The 21355-nt window shown below is 37.7% G+C and overlaps 1 protein-coding gene across 10 annotated transcripts in view; it reads left to right on the top strand.

Moving 5' to 3' along the window:
• The window catches only part of PRDM5 (PR/SET domain 5), a 200509-nt gene that overhangs the window by 14218 nt on the left and 164936 nt on the right, over window positions 1-21355 (top strand). For 8 of the 10 annotated variants that reach the window (XM_072788558.1, XM_072788557.1, XM_072788560.1 and 5 more), the window contains exon 2: window positions 7237-7320. The exons of 1 other annotated variant lie outside the window; for it this stretch is intronic. In XM_072788558.1, the coding sequence (XP_072644659.1) occupies window positions 7237-7320 (84 nt within the window). Of the gene's footprint in view, window positions 1-1146; window positions 1166-7236; window positions 7321-21355 lie in introns of those variants that run through there. One more of the 10 variants, XM_072788564.1, reaches the window with a different exon arrangement.

Below are 21355 nucleotides of genomic sequence, written 5' to 3' on the forward strand. Positions count from 1 at the left end.
CAGGTTGTTAGCTCTCTTCCCTATTTAAGTGGGAAGCTGGTAAATGTAGTTTTTCTACTTACATACATTACTACCCTCAATAAGGTCAGCATTCCAGTACTAAGGAGTATGGATCTAGCAAGGCAATTGATCTCTGCCCCCACAATCATAGTAGGGACTGGATATTTTTCATACTGAACATAGTAGAGGATTGGATCTTTTTCATACTGAACTTTTTAGAAACACACTTTGTTGAAGGCCTAATTGTACTGCAAGAGCAACACATGCACAATTGTTTAATGTTGAAAAAAAATTTGGTTCTAAGTGGGGACCCTAGACTCCTTCTGTGAAAAATTATCATTAATTCACATATGAATGATGCAACTGCAGATTGATTCACTTCATACAATTTACTTTATCTACATGTATATATTTTTTAATTCACTGAGCCAGTTTAAAGTAAATTCAGACATTATGACAATTTTTCCCCTCAATATTTCTTTAAGAGGACGTTCTTCTAAATAGCCATAATATCATTTTAACATTCAACAAAAATAACAGTAATTTTCTAACATCTTCTAATTCCAGCCCATATTTAAATTGCTCCAGTTGCCTCCAAAATGTTTTTATAGTTGCTTGTTTTTTGAACCAGGATTGAATCAGTGACCACCTATTATATTTGGTTATGTCTGTCAAATCTCTTAATGGTCTCCCTCTTCCTGTTTCCCATATTAACAACAGTGACTTTCTGAGGAGATCTGGCTAATTGTAGAGTATCTCACAATCTGGATTTATCTGATTATTCTCCCAGGGCTTCATTTAATGTGTTTATCTTCTGTATTTCTTCAATTCTGGAAGTTAGCTATAGATTATTTTACTAATTTTTTAAATTTCTCTGACATTGTGTATTAAATATTTCTCTCTACCCTCAGGATACTTTTTACATTTCAATAAATAGTGCAGTGTTAGCAGCAGGAATCGCAGGAAACACTTGCCTCTCTCTCATGTGTCTTTTATCCATTTGCTCTCTTCCTAGGTAGCATGGATCTCCCCAGGTGCTGGGTGAGAGACAGGACAAAGGGGAAGAGGTCCATTCATGTTCGCTTGCCCTTTCGCCCTGGAAGTGCCTGTAGAGTTCAGCAGACACCCCTCTCAAGGTCCTATGGCAGACACTGAGGAATGAAGGGTTAGAATGGTTTACTTCAGATTGCATTATAGTCGCGGGTATATAATGTCTGGTTTTCCCACTGTTAGTAGTGCCAACACGTGGGTAATGTCATTTTTCCATTTAAAGGGACCTTGTGCTTAAACCAGTAATCTGTGAGCTGATACTGTATGAATATATTTCACTATCAACCTGTATCTACTGATTTTAGCATCCATTGATAACCCTTGCCTGAATCAGTTACATTGTTAGGGCTTTCAAAATGGTGATTTCATTCAAATGAATAGTGCTCCTTTATTTACAAATTAGCAGTCTTCTGTAGAGAAGAGTTTTCCCTCTATTTGCTGTTGTCTGGTTTTCATGAACTAGGGTATTGAGAAGGTGGGACAAAATGTTAGTTCTTTCCCTCTACTATTTTTTTAATATTTTATTTATGTATGTATGTATGTATGTATGTATGTATGTATGTATTTATTTATTTATTTATTTGAGAGAGAGAGCACGCGCATGGTTGGGGGGTTGGTAAGGGCAGAGGGAGAAGGAGAAGCAGACTCCCTGAGCAGGGAGCTTGATGCTGGGCTTGATGCCAGGACTCTGGGATCATGACCTGAGCGGAAGGTAGATGCATAAACAACTGAGCCACCCAGGTGCCCCTTTCCCTCTACTAATTTTAACATGTTATTACCCTCTGATGATGGCAAATGAGGTTTAAATTTTTTTCTCTTTCTCGGACAATCATTAAGAATTAATGTGTTTATGTGCTAATGTGTTTCAATCAGTAACTCTTTTATTTTCTTTGATTCTCAAATTGTTCTAAATTTGGCCCCTGGAAGCTCTTTCTAATAGAATTTAAGAGCTGGAAGGAATCTTAGAAATCAGCTACTCCAAATTCCTAAGTTTTATAGATGAGGAAACTAAAGCTCAGAAGTTTGTGACATCCGAATGTGTCCCAGCTAATCAATGCAGAGCAGGGATTAGGATCCAGGTCTCGTGAAGCCTCAGCTAGTGTTCTTTCCACTGTTCTAAGGAAGATATCTGCAGTAAATCTTGCTTTCAACTTCTTACTAATTTTAAGCAAAATGAGAGAAAATGGCCCATGTTTATAAGCATACTTTTTTGTTTATTAAAAGTTAATGTCCAGTGCCTCAGAGGCTGAGTCAGTAAAGGTCTGCCTTCAGCTCAAGCCATGATCCCAGGGTCCTGGGATCAAACTGCTAGTCCAACTCTCTGCTCAGTGGGGAGTCTGCTCCCTCTTCCTTTGCCCCTCCCTATCCTGTTTGTGCTCTCTCTCTCCCCTCTCTCTCTCAAATAAATAAATAAAATCTTAAAAAAAAAGTTACCATCTAGTCCAGTGGGTGGCAAACTGAATAGATTAATTATTTGCTCTGTTTAGAAACAGCAGAGAAGCACCGTTGTAGGCTGGGCAGTGGGCCAGTCTGAGAGGTGAGTTTGCCTGAACAGTTCACTGTCTACACAGTTCATTTTGAATTGTCTTGAACTCACATTTTATTTGACCTGCAGAGTTTTGAAAACTTGGAGTTCATTGCCAGCATGGAAAAGTAGTGATTTCATACACTCGTTTGAGTTGTCAGAGTCTCTAAAACCACTTGCAGATATCTAGCAATGTGAGGTTTCCATTGTGATATAGCAACATTCAGTTGCCCTGGAAAAGCTTAAGTGGGCATGCCCTTCCAGCTTCTGAGTCACTGCCTAATAGGTCCTTTACATGTTTGCTGTTGGATGTCAGATGTTGTGCTGCTTTCTTGCCTGACCTTGTAAGCATTTGAGATAGTGACCCCTTAGATAGCTTGATGGGAAGAATTCTAGGAAAATTCTTGCAATGAAGAAAACATCAATAATGGAGGCACACAGGAACAGCAAGAAAATAGTACGGTTGACAGTTTTCTTGCTGCTAGTAGATCTTCAGCATCTTAATCACAGAGGGTAAAACCAATGAAGACAAGAAGTCAGCCAAAAAATTTTGAAATTTTCAAGAAGACAGTTTGAAAAAGTGGTTTTCTTCCTGTCATTAATTGTGAACCTCAGCTTATGTTGATTATGGTAATGTATATGTATATATAATTTATATTGTAATGAATCATATGAAAAATGTTCATTTGATATTTGAAAATGATAAAATATTGGCAGTTTCGGGATCCCTGGGTGGCGCAGGGTTTGGCGCCTGCCTTTGGCCCAGGGCGCGGTCCTGGATATCCGGGATCGAATCCCACGTCAGGCTCCCGGTGCATGGAGCCTGCTTCTCCCTCTGCCTGTGTCTCTGCCTCTCTCTCTCTCTCACTGTGTGCCTATCATAAATAAATAAAAGTTAAAAAAAAATTAAAAAAAAATATTGGCAGTTTCATATGGTTCAGCTAAAAAAGTCATCACATCTATGTGGGGTGTGTACCCCAAATCTTCCTTTCATAGGTGTGTTACCCAAGCAGTTTTGAAGCCCATTGAGGTAGAAGAGACTTACTCTTAGTTTAGAATTCCTGTGGGAAATGGCTAATGAATAAAGCAGAATATGCAGTAAAATCACAATGATAAGAAAGTGCTGTTTGTGTAGTAGAAACAAGGACAAACAAGGAATTAGAGAAATGGGGGTAGCAGGTGCTAGGATCCTCAGGGGAAAGCTTCACAGTGAGATTGGGCCCAGTAACTACAAAATCTTCATCTATAGTCAAATATAAAGTATTTTAATTATCTGCAGTGTTTCATACTGTAAGTGCTAAGGATAATTAAGAGTTGGCTATTTATATTTCCATAATCTTGCAGCTACAGAAACTCAAGTGTATTTGATCAGATCATGCTAATATACTCACTGGCATACTTATAAATTGGCCTCCTATATGTTTGTTTTTAATGTCAGTGTTTTTCAAACTGGATGGCAAGCCATTAATGAGTTATGAAATTAACTTACTGGGTCAGAACTAGTATTTTTTTTTAAAAGTGAAGTGAAATAGAGTATAAAATATAGGAGCATGTTGTACAGAGTAAGGGTAGCATTGTTTAAAGACATTTGTATTTTAGTTTTATGTGTGTGTTTCTATGTGTACGTGTGAATATACCAAGCTGAGATATAAAATTTATTTCTTAGTATGGGGTGGAGAAAAAAATTGAAAGCCATATTATTATAGTTTGGTATTTTGAGTTTATGATAGAGTGCTCATTCACTATTAACAGTGAGGCTTTAAAATCAGAGTCCTGATTCTTGTGAATTTTCAAAGCTGCAAGTCTTTTAAATAATCTTGCTAGACATGCAACTAAGCAGTCTTTTTTTTTTAAATATTTTATTTATATATTCACGAGAGTCACAGAGAGAGAGGCAGAGACACAGGCAGAGGGAGAAGCAGGCGCCATGCAGGAAGCCCAGTGTGGGACTTGATCCCGGGACTCGGGGATCACACCCTGAGCCAAAGGCAGATGCTCAATCGCTGCGCCACCCAGGAGTCCCCCAAGCAGTCTTTTAAACTGATTCCAATGCATTTATTTGGGTCTCCATCCTTCCTCTTCAGTCCTTTGAACACTGCTGAATTGATTGATTCCTTTCTTTCCCCCCTCCCAATTTGAACTGTAGAGACAACCTGACTGGCATGGGTAGATCTGTTGCATTGGAAAGTGTGTAACTTAGATTATTACATTCTGCAGTGGTTGATAAATGCTAAATATGTGGATACGTGGAGTGGAAAGGTGAACTTCATGCATTAATACCAAATCCTCAGTTTTGTTACCAAAAACACACCTTATTTTCTGGTCTGTCGTCCTGACTGGCTTTCACAGCAGCCCATCAGTTTCTTCCGGCAGTTCAACAGCCCACATATGGAGTGACTACTATGAGCAAGGCATGGCCAACAGAGTTACTAAATGTTGTAGTTAATGGAAAGTGAGAAGAGGAGGGTGAGCTGCCTGGGCACTGGGTCACATGGTTATTGTGAGGGTTTTGAGTGCTGGCATGGTGAAGCAGATGGTGCCTGAGCAAAATAAACCACTGGTTCCTAAGCCCTTCTGTGATCTTTGCTAGGTGGTTGACTTTATTTTTTATTATTTTAAAAATATTTTATTTATTTATTTATGAGAGACAGAGAGAGAGAGAGGCAGGCAGAGACATAGGCAGAGGGAGAAGCAGGCTCCATGCAGGGAGCCTGATATGGGACTTGATCCTGGGACCGTGGGATCACACCCTGAGCCGAAGGCAGATGCCTTCGGTTGATGCCTCAACCGCTGAGCCACCCAGGCATCCCTAGGTGGTTGACTTTAATCCAGCAACTTACTTAAACTGTTTGATTCTCAGTGTTTTTGCTGTTAGATGGGGAAATTCTCACATATTGAGAATTCTAACATTTGCAGTGTGGCACATAGTGGTTCAATATATATTAATTCCACCCCCTCTTCTTTCATTTTTTTAAAGACTTTATTTGGGGGGACCAGAGAGGGGCAGAGCAGAGCGGGGAGCAGAGGGGGATAGGGGCAGAGGAAGGGGGAAAGAATCTCAAGCTGAGTACCTGTCCCCACCCTGAGTGCCTAGCCTGAAGCAGAGCTCCATCTCATGACCCTGAGATCTTGACCTCAGCAGAAGCGGAGTGTCATACCCTTAAAGGACTGAGCCCCTCCAGGTGCCCCACTTCTTTAATTGCTTGTATAGCTTTTCTTAACTACCATTAAATAATGGTAAGGTCCCATGTTGAGGTGAAAAATGATTACTTTTTAAAGTAAAGCCATCTCTGGGGTTGTCGTATCTGCCTGAGAAGTGATGCTCAGAACCTAGTTTTGGCATGAAGTGGCTAGTGAGGCGTGGAAGGAGGGAAGAGGCAAAGCTGGCTTCCAGTGTCTGAAATTTGCTTGCATATTCATAGTAACTCTGTTACTATAAATAGCAGTCTTATGCTTGTGCTTGGGTTATTTCAGATTATGATCTGGATTTGAGGAATCTCTGTAGCTATTTTTTGTTCCTAAATTAACATTAAAGAATAGGTCTTTTGGGTGCTGCCATTATTTGTAGCTTTTCGGAATCTTTTTATTTGTAAAATGAGGGGCTGGGTTAGTTAGCTCTAATCCCTTTAAGCTTTAACATTTTACTATTTTTCAGGAGTTGGGTTTTCTGCTGTTCACTAAGTAACTTATATTCCTCAAAATGTGGCATTGGTTGGTGGTTGTTTTTGCCTCCAGCAATGTTAATCAAAGTTCCTCTGGCAATTTTAGTTGGCATTTTCTTCCTCTTAGGAAGGGAAGGGGTCTCCTGAAGACTAGGCACAGGCAGGCTTGGAGGACTCTTACAAAGGCATCAATGTCCCAGTGTCCTCTCTGCATATGTTTTACGATGGTCTGGCTGGACGAACTTGACTCCATTGCCTGTCTGTCCAATCTCTGCTCTGGTTGCCTTAGTTGAAAAAACAAATGTCTCTTACCCTGGAGCCTTCCTCACAACTGCGGAGGGCCAGCCACCAGTGCTTCTCACCTGTGAACTTGTCAAAACACAGCTCCCCCGCACCCTATTCCCAGAGATTCTGATTTTAAGAAGCCCAGAATTGTGAATTTGAAACAAGTGTGGTTGTTGATTCTCATGCCAGGTGGGCTCTATGGCATATACTGTGAGAGGCTCTGGTTTACAGTGTGCTGCCTCTGCTGTTTGAAAGATTGGCAGGGGAATTTAAACTTTATTTATGAACAGTCTTCCTCTAAGAATGGCAGGCCTACTTTCTTTCTTGTTCATAATTGGGATGAATTTATGATTTTTATGGAAACCAGGTGATTTTCTGCCTGGTGGGCTTGTCTCTCAAGTCAGGCAAAACTCAATGCTTGTCACATTAAGACCACTTGCCAGAGGCCTTGTCAGAATTTGAATGTTAAGCAATTTAACCCTTTTATGTTGGCTCCTGTATTGTGGACTTGGGCTCTTAAACCGAAAACAGATTAAATTGGATTTTAAATATGTAAATATTTTGTGTTGCGTAAATTAGTTAATACTTTAAATGTGTCTCACTCATTGGGCATGAAGGTTTGGAGAAAAAAAAAATTTCCAGAAAAGAAATAAGTTTGTTTTAGTAACTTGATTATTACACTGACCCCTTTTAAATGTAATCATCACTACACAGGGTGAAAAATTTGGACCGTTTGCTGGAGAGAAGAGAATGCCAGAAGACTTGGATGAAAATATGGATTACAGGTTGATGTGGGAGGTGAGGATGCCATTGTTATTTTAAATATTTAATGTGTCTCTTTATACTGTTTAGTGCATTTACAAGGCTAAGTTAATAGGTATTGATTCCAGTTGGCTATTTACACACTGGAATGTTTCAGTTTTAGGGGATCTGAGTAACTTGAAAGTTTAGCATTAAAAAAATACTGTTGAAATATCTTATTAGACAATTCTAGAACTCTGAAGTTTATAGTTGATCATTGAAAAAGGAGTTTTTCATGCATCAGGATGTTTGGATTTTTAAAGAAGCATGTTCTGGTACTGGATTAAGAATTTGATTCCTGTAAATGGAAATTATACTTTCCCTTTGACTTTTATTTCACCACTGCAGCTCTGATTGTAAAGAAACAGTTCTGTGTTCTTTATTGGAATGAAAATACCACTTTAAAATGTACCTTACATATAGTTCAAGAACTGTGACTCTGTTAACAGTCTTTTGCAGTCTGAAATTTCCCTAATGCAGGGATCTGTACATGCAAATATACATTTGTATAAGAATTTTCATCCTAGTTTAGGCCAATTATATTTATTACTGTCTTTTCTAATCATTAGAAAAAGAAGGGCCTGAGGGATAGAAATAGAGAAGTAAAGATACAGAGATTATTGAAGCAAAAACTTGGAAAAAAAAAACCTCAGTTCCAAGAATTGTATTTGGTAGGTTCCAGAGTGGAGTGGGAGCTGAGCTCAGTGTAAATGAGGCTGAGATAAGGAGGATCAGTAAATAAGAAAGGTGTAACATAAAGGGGTAGAGAGTTACATAAGTCTCTGAATGTGTATTTATTAGTTCGAGTCTGAAGAGCAACAGAACCAGTACGATGGAGGTGTATATATATATATATTTTTTTTTCTTTTTCTTTTTTTTTTTTTTCAAAGAGTTAGCTCATGTGATTGTTAGGGTGGCAAGTTGGGATCAAGTTAGCAGTCTTACAGGCTGGAAACTCAGATAAGAGTTGACATTGCAGTCTTGAGGCAGAACATCTCTGGCCAGCTTCAGGTCCAATTAAGGCCTTTGACTAATTGGCTGAGGGCCGGCCATCTGCAGTTTTGGCAGTAATCTACTTATAGTCAACTGATTGTAGGTATTAACGACATCTGTGAAAAAAACAAAAACAAAAACCCACATCTGTGGAATCCCTTCACAGCTACGCTAAGAGTACTATTTGATAAATAACTGGTTACTATAGCCTAGCCAACTGGACACATAAGGCCATTATAGTCTATTATCTGCAAACAAAATATTACTGAAACTGCTGGTGGTGGGGAACAGTGCTTGAGGAAGATTCTTGAAAGGTTTCAACAGTGTGGATGATAGAAAATGGAAATTCATAATATTGTCCTCACCAGAAGTGGAAGATGGAAAATGTTCCTTATTTGCCTAATTTAATGTACTGTTTTGTTTATTTTTATGAATGTAAACATATTTTCAATGGCTTTCATTAGTTTTCTATAAGGTCTTAATTTTCTCAGCAGTTAATTTTTTTAACCATGCAATTTTCAGAAATCAAACATCTGTGTGACAAAAAGATAACCGAAATAAGTCATAAATATACAAATATCAACTATTTAGGAGGTTGTTAAGGGCTTTTGATACTTGTTCTGAAAATTTTAGTGTGATGGGTTACTGTTTTGCACAGCTGGTTATGAGATATTGTGAAATAGATAATGATAATAATTTCTATTTTGAAGGAGACACTTGCATATCAGAAACTTAAGTAGGCTGTTTCTGAACTGTTCTGTAGTTGATAGTGTAGCAGCAGATAATCTAGTTTTACATGACCTATTCTCATGGATCTGTAATGTCTTTATATTGGTACCTGTTTTCACACACTGGTTTCCGCATCCTTTCACTTTGCTGCCCAAAGAACTATTGATTTTATGCGTTGTAGGTTCAGGGGATGTTCCATTCACTTAGTGATTGCTATGCTCTTATTTTATTTTTACTTCTTATTTAATATCTGGGTTTTGAATAAGTAATATTTGTACTTTTTATGCAACCCCGAAGAGAAAGAAGAGTCTCCCCTTGATGAACCTGCTTTTTTTCACCTAAGACCTTTGATCCTTTTAGCCCCTTAGTTCATGCGTCCTTCTACTCCTTCCTCTAGGTCTTCCTCCTAATCGGGTTTTCATTTTGGATTGTCAGCCAGTTTTTGCTGTGCTGCTGGGTGGGGCAGGGCAAGGGAACACCTCTCTCAGTGGTTCACCTTTTGGGGGGGGGGAAACATTTAAAAACAGTCAACACCTTTTGAATTCCAAAGGTTTGCTGCCTACTAGCTTTAATCCTATAATTTATGAAGTTAACTGAAAGAACTCCTTCCCAGCCTTGAGTTATACTAGTAAAGTCTAATTTTGTTATTTAGCTGTGGAGTTGCAGATTCAGAAGGAGTAGAGGGGGAGGAGGATGACTGGTCCTCCTGCAGTCTTCATCTCATGGAGCCCTTTGAGTCCTCTTAAAGGGAAATAGGAAGCTTCGCCTCTCTGGTGGGTACTTTGAGACTGGTTATTGAAGTCATTTCTAATATGGCCCATAGCTACAAAGTTAACCATGTGCAGCTCCCATTAGGTTGTTCTTCTCAAGTCAATAGTTAACCTAGTCTGTGTATGGTTATGGAACACGAATCAGATCCTTAGGATATTCTGGAAAGTGATACCATGTGAGAAACCATGTAGCATAGCTCTTTCTCAGTGTGTATTTGCACTTTGCTTATGGTGCCAATAGTTCTAGTGGACAGGGCCAGGACCTGTGAACCCTGTGGGTGGCCATTTCACACCAAAGAACTTGGAGGCACCAGGAGCCCACTGGTGTGTGTGAGTCCCTGTCAGTTTGGGATAGGATATAAAGGGATCTAATGGGATCAGTGGGGAGCATTAATACCATCTGCTACAACCTTCTTGGAATAGTTTGGAAATTTATTGATGCCCACGGCTTCAGAGAATTTACCAGCACCTCAGCTTCTTTTTATGTTGACCACCAGGATTTGAGATTCAGGTCTGAAGAGAGTCAGTCTCATCTGTCCTTAAGACTTGTTGATAACCTCAGATTTTTGTTTTTCTTTTAGAATTAAGTGCTTTAGCAGAAGATCTCTTTATTTCTTGGACCTGAGGCCAATCAGAGCTTGAGGCTATAAACCAGTGTCTGATAAATGCTTCCCATGGATAATTTAGTGGAATGAGCCCAATTGTCTGTATTGTATTCTATTCTGTAGAACAGTCTTTTTGTGTACTTTCTTCCAGGTGGTTTGGAGCTTGAGAATTTCCTTCTAGTCTATACCCGCTCAGACTTGTTCTAAGACCAAATTCCATTCATGTGTGGCTAAAACTCTCAATCATCCTTTGTTTTTAAATCTCTAAGAGCAGGCAGCCCAGGTGGCTCAGAGGTTTAGCGCTGCCTTCAGCCCAGGGCCTGATTGTGGAGACCTGGGATTGAGTCCCATGTCAGGCTCCTTGTATAGAGCCTGTTTCTCCATCTGCCTTTCTGTCTCTCATGAATAAATAAAATCTTTAAAAAAAAATAAATCTCCAAGAGCTTCTTTTTCTATAATACTTTCTTCAGTATTTCAAGCCACAGTTCAAATACCTCCTTTCTAGACTCTAGGTCTTTATGCTTCATGTACATGCATTCCTTTAAATTTTGGCACATATACAATACTATACAGATTATACTTTTTCCTCTCCCAGCCTATTACTCAGGCATTCTAAACTAGCCACTGGTGAATCCAGTGTGTGCTTGAATCCTCCAAACTGCTCTTGCTCTGTTTGCAGTGGGTCTTCCCTTCCTTTTCCAAAGCATCCTTTTGCATCCTTTGGCATCACCTGTAGGAAGTTTTGTCTAGAAACTAGCCTGGTAAGTTCTCAGAACTTGGTGTCATTTGACATTTCCAGTGGAGTCATTCATTCCTAAAATTTACATCACAGAGGTCTCAATCCAATCCCCCTCTCTCTCCTACTCATGCTGGGTCCATGTTTGCCTCTCAGTCTTTGAACAGTTCAGGGTATAGTTGGGTATTTAGTGGTGTGATCTGATGCAGGTTGAGCCAGAATACCATTCTACAGTTCAGTAATAGTGGATGGTCCTCTGTGGACAAAACGTTCTTGCTGTTAGCTAGTTAAAAACTCACATACAGAATCCCAAAGAACTAGGTAGAGCCTGGAGAGTCAAGTGAAATATTTAAATTCGGGGTGATGTTTTTATAGGAAAAAATAAAATCTCTTTTACTTAGTTACAGTTTGATTTCTTGCTATTAAACCTTAGAAGAAAAGTTTCTACAACTTGATAGAAAAGTAATCTCTATGTGTTAGAAAGACAACAAAACAGGGCTTAGCTTTGTTTTTTTAAAAAGCCCATGCTCTTACCCTTAAGGAACTTGTGGTCTTGGAAGGGTGCCAGAATTAACACATTGTAGGGTACATAAAGTATGATGAGAGGAGTCAGCTTTACTTGTATGATTGTGACTTACTGGCACTTAAGGAGTTTTTACATTTGTTTACTTTTCTAAATCTATTGCCTTGAAGATTGATTAGGAAAACATCTTTCATGTCTGAGGCTAGTAGAATTACCAGGGCTATTGGTCATTACATTCTACTAGGTAGCTGCATATCACAAAATACAAAATATCAAATAACCATTGTTTTATTTATTTTTGTCTGCAGAAAAGATTTTATACCTCTGGGTAAATAACATGCTTTCAAAAACATAGCTAGAGAAATATGATTACAAGATTTGTAGGTGTTTGTAAGAATTGTTAATCTCTTGCAGTTATAGTAAATTATTATTTCAAAATCAATGTACATACCAGGTGAACTGGGGCGCCCCTCTGTGATTGAGCTTTAAATATGGTTTATTTTTGAGAACTTTTTTCCCAACCCCCAAACCTTACATACTGGTGATATTTCCTAATTAAAAACCCTTTTCTGTATCTCTCTTTGTTTCTAACCAAGGAAGAATAGATAGGAGCCAGTTGAAGATGAAAATATCTACCTCATTAATGAGCATAACTCTCTTAATTAAGTTCATGGCTCCAGAAAAGCTGTATTGGAGAAGGTAACTGGAACCCCCTGTTAGAGTGGTGGGTTCTTTTTTTTTTTTTTTTTTAAATTTTTTTTTTTCATTTATTTATGATAGTCACACAGAGAGAGAGAGAGGCAGAGACACAGGCAGAGGGAGAAGCAGGCTCCATGCACCGGGAGCCTGATGTGGGATTCGATCCTGGGTCTCCAGGATCGCGCCCTGGGCCAAAGGCAGGCGCTAAACCGCTGCGCCACCCAGGGATCCCAAGAGTGGTGGGTTCTTTAGAGTGGTGGGGACTTTATACTCCTCTTCTTAAATCTTTATCTTTGCACTGGCAAGAGTTGGGCCTGAATAGTAGGTTCTGAATATATTTGCCTGCCAACTGTGATGATAACTGTGGCCTGACTCACAGGCTCTATTTGAGGCAAAATTGGAATGGAGGATACCAGAACGCCTGGACAGCAACAGACAGGTCTGCAGTCTGCTGTAGAGGGCACATCTGAGCCTGAGGGTAGGTCTGCTTCTTACAGCAGAGAGTTGAGCATAGAGAGAAATGAATGTCAGGGTCTCAACAGCCCAATGAAAGGAAGGAACCATGGAGGAAAGAAACAAAAATAAATATATCTTGAATTTCTCTCTCTTCGAGAGGGGAAAGTAAGGAAACAGAGTGAGGGAGTAAGAGTTTTTGATTAAGAATATGTACATGTAGAATTGGTTTTGCTCTTTTCTGATACTGCAAAACAATGAAGCCATTGGGAATCTTTACAGAGAAAAAAATAGGCATTGTTTCTATATAACAAAAATAGGCATGGTAAGTGAAGTATGGTAGAACAAGGAAGGATACAATGGTTAGGCAATATTCAGTCTGATTTTATCCTGAGGGTACAGAAAGCTCTTGTTTTCTTGGGACTTACGTTTTAGTAGGGAAAGTTAGATGTAAAACACCCTTTATAAGTAATACAATGAGAAGTAGTGATGTGGATATAAAGAAAACAAAATAGGGCAAGAAAATTTATGTCAGGGACTCCTGGGTGGCTCAGCGGTTGAGTGTGTCTTTGGCTCAGGGCATGATCCCAGAGTTCCAGGATCGAGCCCCACATCAGGCTCCCTGCAAGGCACCTGCTTTTCCCTTTCTCTATGTCTCTGTCTCTGTCTCTCTCTCTCATTAATAAATAAATAAAATACTAAAAAAAAATTATGTCAGATAAGAATTTGGACATATTGGTATTCCTGCTGAGAATTACAAAGACAGATTGAATATAAAAATGATTCGTATAATGTCAGAGCTGTTATAGCAAGGAGTACTAGAATGTCTGGGGTTCCAGAGAGAAAACTTGGAGAGGTGAAATGACAACCTGCAGTCTCTTTATACTTGGAAATTGGTCAGACTTTTGCTGATCCTGGATTTTAGACAAGAGTCTAAAAATCTGAGCTCAGCCCATGTTGTTTGAGCATAGAGGAATAGGTAGAGCTTTTGGCAGGCTTGTGAGGTTGGAGTGACAACTTTGGAGATCTAGAAGAACTAAAAACATTCCCGATTCCTCCTCAAGACGTTGGCAGCATTATGAAACTATGTGGCAGAATGTTTAAGTTCAGCCACACATTTTCAAAAAGTGGAGTGTTTTGCAGTCTCATGCTGCTGAGAAGTGGCCCTCAGTGTGTACTGCTTTTAGTTGGAAGCACTACAGTGCTATGCTGTGGGAATATTTTCGATTGAGACTGGCTGAAGCCTGCCACAACCCAGCTCACTCTCTAATTAGTTGGTGATGAACACTTTCTACTCTGCCTGGCAAAAGTCAGGGTAAACCTACTGTGGAGAAACACAATACCTGGATTTTCTAAAGTTTCTTAATATACAATGTCCAGAATTTAATTAAAAATGACTCGATGTTAAAAGGAGCACCTGAGTGGCTCAGTCAGTTGAACATCTGACTCTTGGCTATAGCTCAGATCATGATCTCAGGGTTGTGAGATTAAACCCCACATCAGATTGAGATTCTCTCTCATTCTCCCTCTGCCCCTCCCCCTGCTCTTTCTGTCTAAAATAAAAAAAATTAAATCTTTTAAAAAAATGACTTGATGCTAAGAGATAGCACTATTTGACTAAATCTGAGAGAAAAGCTGGACAATGGAAACTAACAGAGGATAAATAATATTTCAGATATTGATTAGAATTAGCAATTAAATTTAAATTAATTTAAATTAGATTTAAAATGATCATGATTGATATGCTCTAGAAAATGAAGAAAAGAAACATGAAATAACCAGGTGGAAAATTTTTTTACCATAAAAATTGAGATGTATAAATGTCAAATGTACATTCTAGAATAGAAAAAATATAATAACTGAAGCTGAGAATTCAGTATTTGAATAGATATTAGATAGGACAGAGCAAAAGATAGGTTTAATGAAGAGGAAGTCAATAGCAAATATTGAAAATGCAGCACAGGGACTAAAAATAGATACATGAGACAGTGAAAATATCTAATGTATCTGTAATGTTATGACTTTTTAGGATTTGAAGGGCAAGAGGAAGAATATGGGATGTAAGCGAATCTGATAATGACAAATTTCTTGAGTTCTGGGCCTCATGCAGCATCTGAAAAAAAGCAAAATTAAAAAACAGGCTACCTAGATATAGCTTCGTAAAACTGTTGAAAACTAAAGCAATCTTAAAAGCAGCCAGAGAGAGAGAGAGAGAGAGAGAGAGAGACAGACACCTTACTTTTGAAACAGCAACAATAAAAAGGTGGTAAGACAGTCAACAACTGAATAATAGCTTTAAGGTGATAGAAAATAATTGCTAATCTAGAATTCTATACCCAGCAAAAATACTAAAAAGTGAAGGCCTAGTTCTCTGAGCATCTTCAAATGTGAACAGGTCCCTGTGTGACTGGTTCTTGGGATTTCTCTCCTAGCATTAGACCTAACCTTAAGTCTTCGTCTTCTCTTCAAATGAGCAATGCAAGACCACTTCCAGATCCCAGCCAGAGGAAAAATTTGCCACTCTGGATTCTCTGAAGAGAGGGAAAGAACAGAAATAGGCATTTACATACATAGATATGTAAATTGAAATAGATTTTACAAACAAGCCATTGAGGACGTTTTCAAAGTAGAACAATAGTCTAACAAAGTTTGCAGACCCCTCAAAAGAGGTCATAACTGATCTCCCAAATCCCAAATTTTGTGGTAATGTTTGTCAACCATGTGCAAATGACTACCCTGCTTAGGGATAAGAAGGAAGAGATGCTGAAGTATTTTCTCAAAACTGAAGTGACAGAATATGAAAATATTGAATCATATTATAAAATAGGTTTTATTTTGCTGAAAATCTTTACTTTAAAATACATTCATCTCAATAAAAGTGGGAACCCAATTTCAGTGTTGACTGAGATCAAATAGGAATCTAGGAAAGACTTGATAAAATGTTTATGTCAGATACAAAATAAAGATTTCTTGAAGAGATGCCACGAAAAGCCTCCAACCCTTGTCACCTGGTTCAACCGATGATTTGGATACAGGAGTGGGTGAATTAGGAGACTTCATCAAGATGCTATGTGGTCAGATCTATTAAAGGACAGTTTAGCTTCTTACATGGATGACAGAAAAGGGGAAGGAGAAGAAGCTGATGTTCATGCTGGTAACTAAGACTTGGAACTATCGATAATGAAGAGGATGAGGATAAAGGAGAAGGAGATGAAAATGGTGATGATGTTGAAGAAGAAGAAAGGTTGAATAGGAAACAGGAAGATATATATGTGTTAACAGAATACTACTAGATTCCGACCTCCCTTTTATTTCTTAAAATTTTATATTTTCTGGGAGCAAGTTGCCATCTCCTCTTTTTTCCTTTTGTGTTCATTGCTTTGTTCTAATGAGGTTTCTTTATTTTTTTTTTAATTTTTAATTATTTATGATAGTCACACACACACAGACAGGCAGAGACATAGGCAGAGGGAGAAGCAGGCCCCATGCACCGGGAGCCTGATGTGGGACTCGATCCCGGGTCTCCAGGATCGCTCCCTGGGCCAAAAGCAGGTGCCAAACCGCTGCGCCACCCAGGGATCCCTCTTTATTATTTTTTTATCTTTATGATATGATTCTCTACTTATTTTATGGAAGAATATCTTGAGCAAAATACAATGGGAAAATATCTCTATCCTTTTCTGATCCAAGTTACTTGTTATCCCTTTTTGTCTCAAAAATGTGAATCTAGTGGTGTGGAAATAACACATCACCATGTTATTATTGGTGTTATTTCCCACCATGTGGGAAAGAAGACAATTTTTCTCTTTGCCCTGCTGGAAGCTAGAGAGTGTTCATCCTTGTGCTTAAAATCCTTGGCTTTTACTACTTTCTCTAAAAAGCTAGGATATTACATTATGTCTCTATATAAATATGGACATTTAGCATTATCACCATATATAAGCACTTTGTTAAATTTAAAAAATCTAATAAATTGCATTATACTAAAGAGGGAAGGGATGAGTTTGAGATGTTTGGGTGTTTTAGTATTAAAAGGACAGGGGAGAGAATGGGCAGATGCAAGCTTGAAAGGATAATGGCAGTAAGTTATTATTTAGACAACATGACTTGATCTTGGACATGCCTAATTGAAGCTTAACATGATACCTTTAAAATAAAATTTTCTTCTAATGATTACTTGAGTTCTACCACTTGATGAAAAATCATACAAATTGTGTAAGATTTTTTGGAATTGACACTTTCTGTTGTAATTTTGTTACTGTTTATTTTTATTTTTATTTTATTTTATTTTTTTTTAAAGATTTTATTTTTTTTTAATTCTTATTTATTTATGATAGTCACACACAGAGAGAGAGAGAGAGAGAGAGGCAGAGACATAGGCAGAGGGAGAAGCAGGCTCCATGCACCGGGAGCCCGACGTGGGATTCGATCCCGGGCCTCCAGGATCGTGTCCTGGGCCAAAGGCAGGCGCCAAACCACTGCGCCACCCAGGGATCCCTTGTTACTGTTTATTTTTAAATTTGGTTTTTCTTTTATGGAAAAGGAGAGAAAATAGCTCTAAATCTTAAAAGTATATATATATTTCTTTATTACGGTAAAATTGCATATATAAAGGATTTGATACTTTTCCCTTAGAACAAATTTCAGACCTTCCAAATTTGATTTGCTTAATAAGTAGTTTTGTAAAAAAATTAAAGACAAATAAAGATGTATTCAGATAAACAAAACCCAAGAGACCTACACCAAAGAAAAACTAAAGTAAAGGTAGCTCTTCTGGGAGAAAGTAAATGAATTCTGATGGAAACATGGAAATGCAGGATAGAATAAATAGTAACAGAAGGTAAATATATGAGTGAATAAATATAAATGTTGATGGTACTAAAAATTATAGTAATGTTTTATGGATTTAAAAGTATATACAATTTGGGATCCCTGGGTGGCGCAGCGATTTGGCGCCTGTCTTTGGCCCAGGGCGTGATCCTGGAGACCCGGGATCGAATCCCACGTTGGGCTCCTGGTGCATGGAGCCTGCTTCTCCCTCTGTCTGTGTCTCTGCCTCTCTCTCTCTCTCTCTGTGTGACTATCATAAATAAATAAAAATTAAAAATAAATAAATAAATAAAAGTATATACAATTTATGTAATGATAAGAATAATTTGAAAGGCAGGAGGGTAACAAAAGGAATCTAAGAGTTCCAAAGTTGTAGCATCATCAAATAAATTGAACTAAATTATCTAAAATAATAGTAAAGGATTGTTTTAACTAACAAGTTAATTAAAGGAAAAGAATGGATGATAAAAGAATTTTCTTAATGCAAAAAGTCAGGCAAGAAGTGAGAAAAAAGAAACAACTGGGTCATATAGAAAGTAAATATTAAGATGGTAGCTATCAATCCAATTAGATCAATAATTATGTTAGATTTAAATGGACTTCAATTAAAAGATTACTATTAATAGATTGAAGGCAAAAACCAGCCTCATGTCCTTAACAGACAATTTTAAAACATAATGACACAGAAATCCTGGAAATAAAAGCATGAAAAAGATATATTACGCAGATGAAAAGAAATCAGATGTAACTAGTATTTGACAAGTAAACTTTAAGGAAGTGAACATTACTAGAAATGAAGAGGGTCAGTACACTAGAGGATATGTATATTTCAAGTGTGAAAGCAAAAACTGAAAGAACTAAAAATAGAAATAGACAAGCACAATTCTACTGGAAGACTCAACACATCCTTCTCAACTACTGAGAGAGTAAGCAAGAAGATAAAACTGGGAAGGATAGAGAAATAATTTGATCAATATAATTAATATATGTACCCTAACTGATATATGCAGAACACTACCCAATGACAATTGATCAAATGCACAAAACATTTACCACAATTAACCATATGCATAAAGCCAGTAGATTTCAAAATATGCAATCCCATTAAAAGTCCTAGAAAGTTTTGATTGGTTGATTGTTTGATTTGGTGGAAACTGATTGTAAAATTGATGTGAAAATCCAAAGGGATATGAATTACCAAGCCAACCTTGAGTGAAAGATCAAAACTGGAAGATTTACACTATCAGATATCAAGACTTACTGTAAAGGCATTCTAATCTAATACAGTAGTATTGACATAAGGACAAGAAAAATAGACACTGTATTTGACAAAGATGTCATCAATACAGTGGGGAAAGGATGGAATTTTCAATAATAGTATAGGGTCAAAATGCTATTCTTATGGAAAAAGAATATCTAGACCCCTTATTCACATTGTATATGAAAAGTCAGTTTAAATGATTATAAATGTAAACATGTCAGGTAAAAACAACGAACCTTTTTGGAAGAAAATGTAGAATACCTTTATGATCTTAAGGTAGGTGGGGGTTTCTTAAACAATAAACACCGTAAAGAGGAAAATGACGCATTCGATAACAGTAAAATTAAGAACATACCATAAAGAGAATGAAAAAGCAAATCACAAAGGTGAAGAAATTTTTAATGCATATGTCTGGAAAGGAATTTGTATCCTGAGTATATTAAGAACTACATTTTGTTTAAAAAAAAAGAAAAATGGGCAAACACTTGAACAGGCACTTCTTACAAGAAGATATCCAGATAGCCAATAAACATGAAGTGATGGTCGGCTTCATTAGTCATCTGGGAAATGCAAACCAAAGGCATAATGAGATGCCATGATATAGTCATCAGAATGACTAAAATTAAAAAGACAGATAATGTCAAATATTTGCAAAGATTATCTGAACCTCATTTACACTGATGCTGAGTTTTTTAAATTGGTACAATCACTTTGGAAAACTGTTTTGTGGTACCTACTAGAGCTGGATATTATACAATGTGGCAATTCCATTAGGCACATTCCCAGTAGAAATTTGTTCATATATTTACTAGAAGCCATATACAAGAATTTTCTTAGCAGCATGATGAGAAGTTGTCCCAAACTAGAAATAGTCCAAATGTCCACCTATAAGTAAATGGTCAAATGCAGTATGGTATATTATAAAACTTTGTATTACAAAAACGTAACATTGAGTGAAAGAAATTGGAGGCAAAGAGTACATGCTGCATGAACTTGTTTATATAAATTTCAAAACCAGATAAGGCTAATTTATGAAATTATAAATCATGATTGCCATTACCTCATTGTGAGGATAGTGACTTGGGAGCAGGAACCTGGAAAGTTTTCTGGGTGCTGTTTCTTGATGTGTCTGCTAGTTATATTGGTGTGTTTACTGTGGGAGATTCATTAAGATTCATTTAAAGTCTGCATTTTTTTTTTTTTTTGGTAATTATGTTACATTTCAACAAAAAGTTTACTTTAAAAAATAGGGCAGAACAGTGAGCTAAAATGCCTAGCTCATGATTTCTACTTTCTCACTCTGGCAGGGCTGTCAGGGCTGTCAGGTTGTGCTGAGCCCTAAACATTGAGAGCACAGCCATATGAAGAACACCTGGATCAAGAACCCAGGATGAGCACTGGTGTTATGCTAAATGTTGGCAAATCAAACTCCAATAAAAAAATATACACACACAAAAAAAAACCCCACCTTAAAGAACCCAGGGAGGAGCAGAGATATCAATACAGTGGGCTGTTTGAAGGCCAGAAACAAAGCCAGCCTGGCTAGTGGTTAGTGCACAAGGGGCCAGATGTAGGGCATGGAGTTAGAGAGATAGTCATAGGTCAGATCACAAGGTTTATTCCAGCAGCTAAAAGATTTGATCATGAGAATGATGTGATCCTATTTATGCCCTGGGAAGAATACTGTGTCTGCAGGGTGGAGAACAGGCTCCTGGAGAGAGGCAAGAGTGGAGCAAGGAGACCAGGTCTGCTACTAACGTCCAGGAGTGATTTGCTGGTGGTTTATACTTGGGCATTAGCAGTGCAGTTGGTAAGAAGTGGTGGGCTTCTGGGTGTATGTTGTTGGAGGTAACTAACACCGAGAAGACTTGCTGATTGATTGTGTGTTGAAAGGCAAGAATTCAGGATGACTTTTAAGTGTTTAGCTTGAACCATATGGGTGGAAGGTGGCGATGGGTTTGAGATACAGTAGGTGGAGAGTGAAAGTGAGGGGATGGGGGATAGGTGGATTACTACATTGTAAACTTTGGAAGACCGGATGTTGTCATATTAATCTGTATCCCTTAGGTCTTAGTACAGAACTAAAACTAATGAATAAAAGTTAAATTCATTTAATAGTATTGAATAAATTATTCATATTTCATAAATATTTTTATTGGGGTATAATTGATATATAACATTATACTGGACTCAGGCGTATAACATAATGATTCTATACTTGTATATATTGCAGATTGATTACCATGAGTCTGGTTAACATCCGTATTCAGTAAATTTATTGAATGTCAGAAATATATTGAATATCAGAAATATATTGAGTGATTACTATAAGAAGTCTAGTTAACATTGATATTCAGTAAGTATATTGACTGTAAAAATGTGTACACCATTTTTACCATTGGCATTCTGAGAAAATATGTAATTTAAAGGATA

Source organism: Canis lupus, chromosome 20, assembly GCF_048164855.1.
Source record: "Canis lupus baileyi chromosome 20, mCanLup2.hap1, whole genome shotgun sequence".
Taxonomy (NCBI): Eukaryota; Metazoa; Chordata; class Mammalia; order Carnivora; family Canidae; genus Canis; species Canis lupus.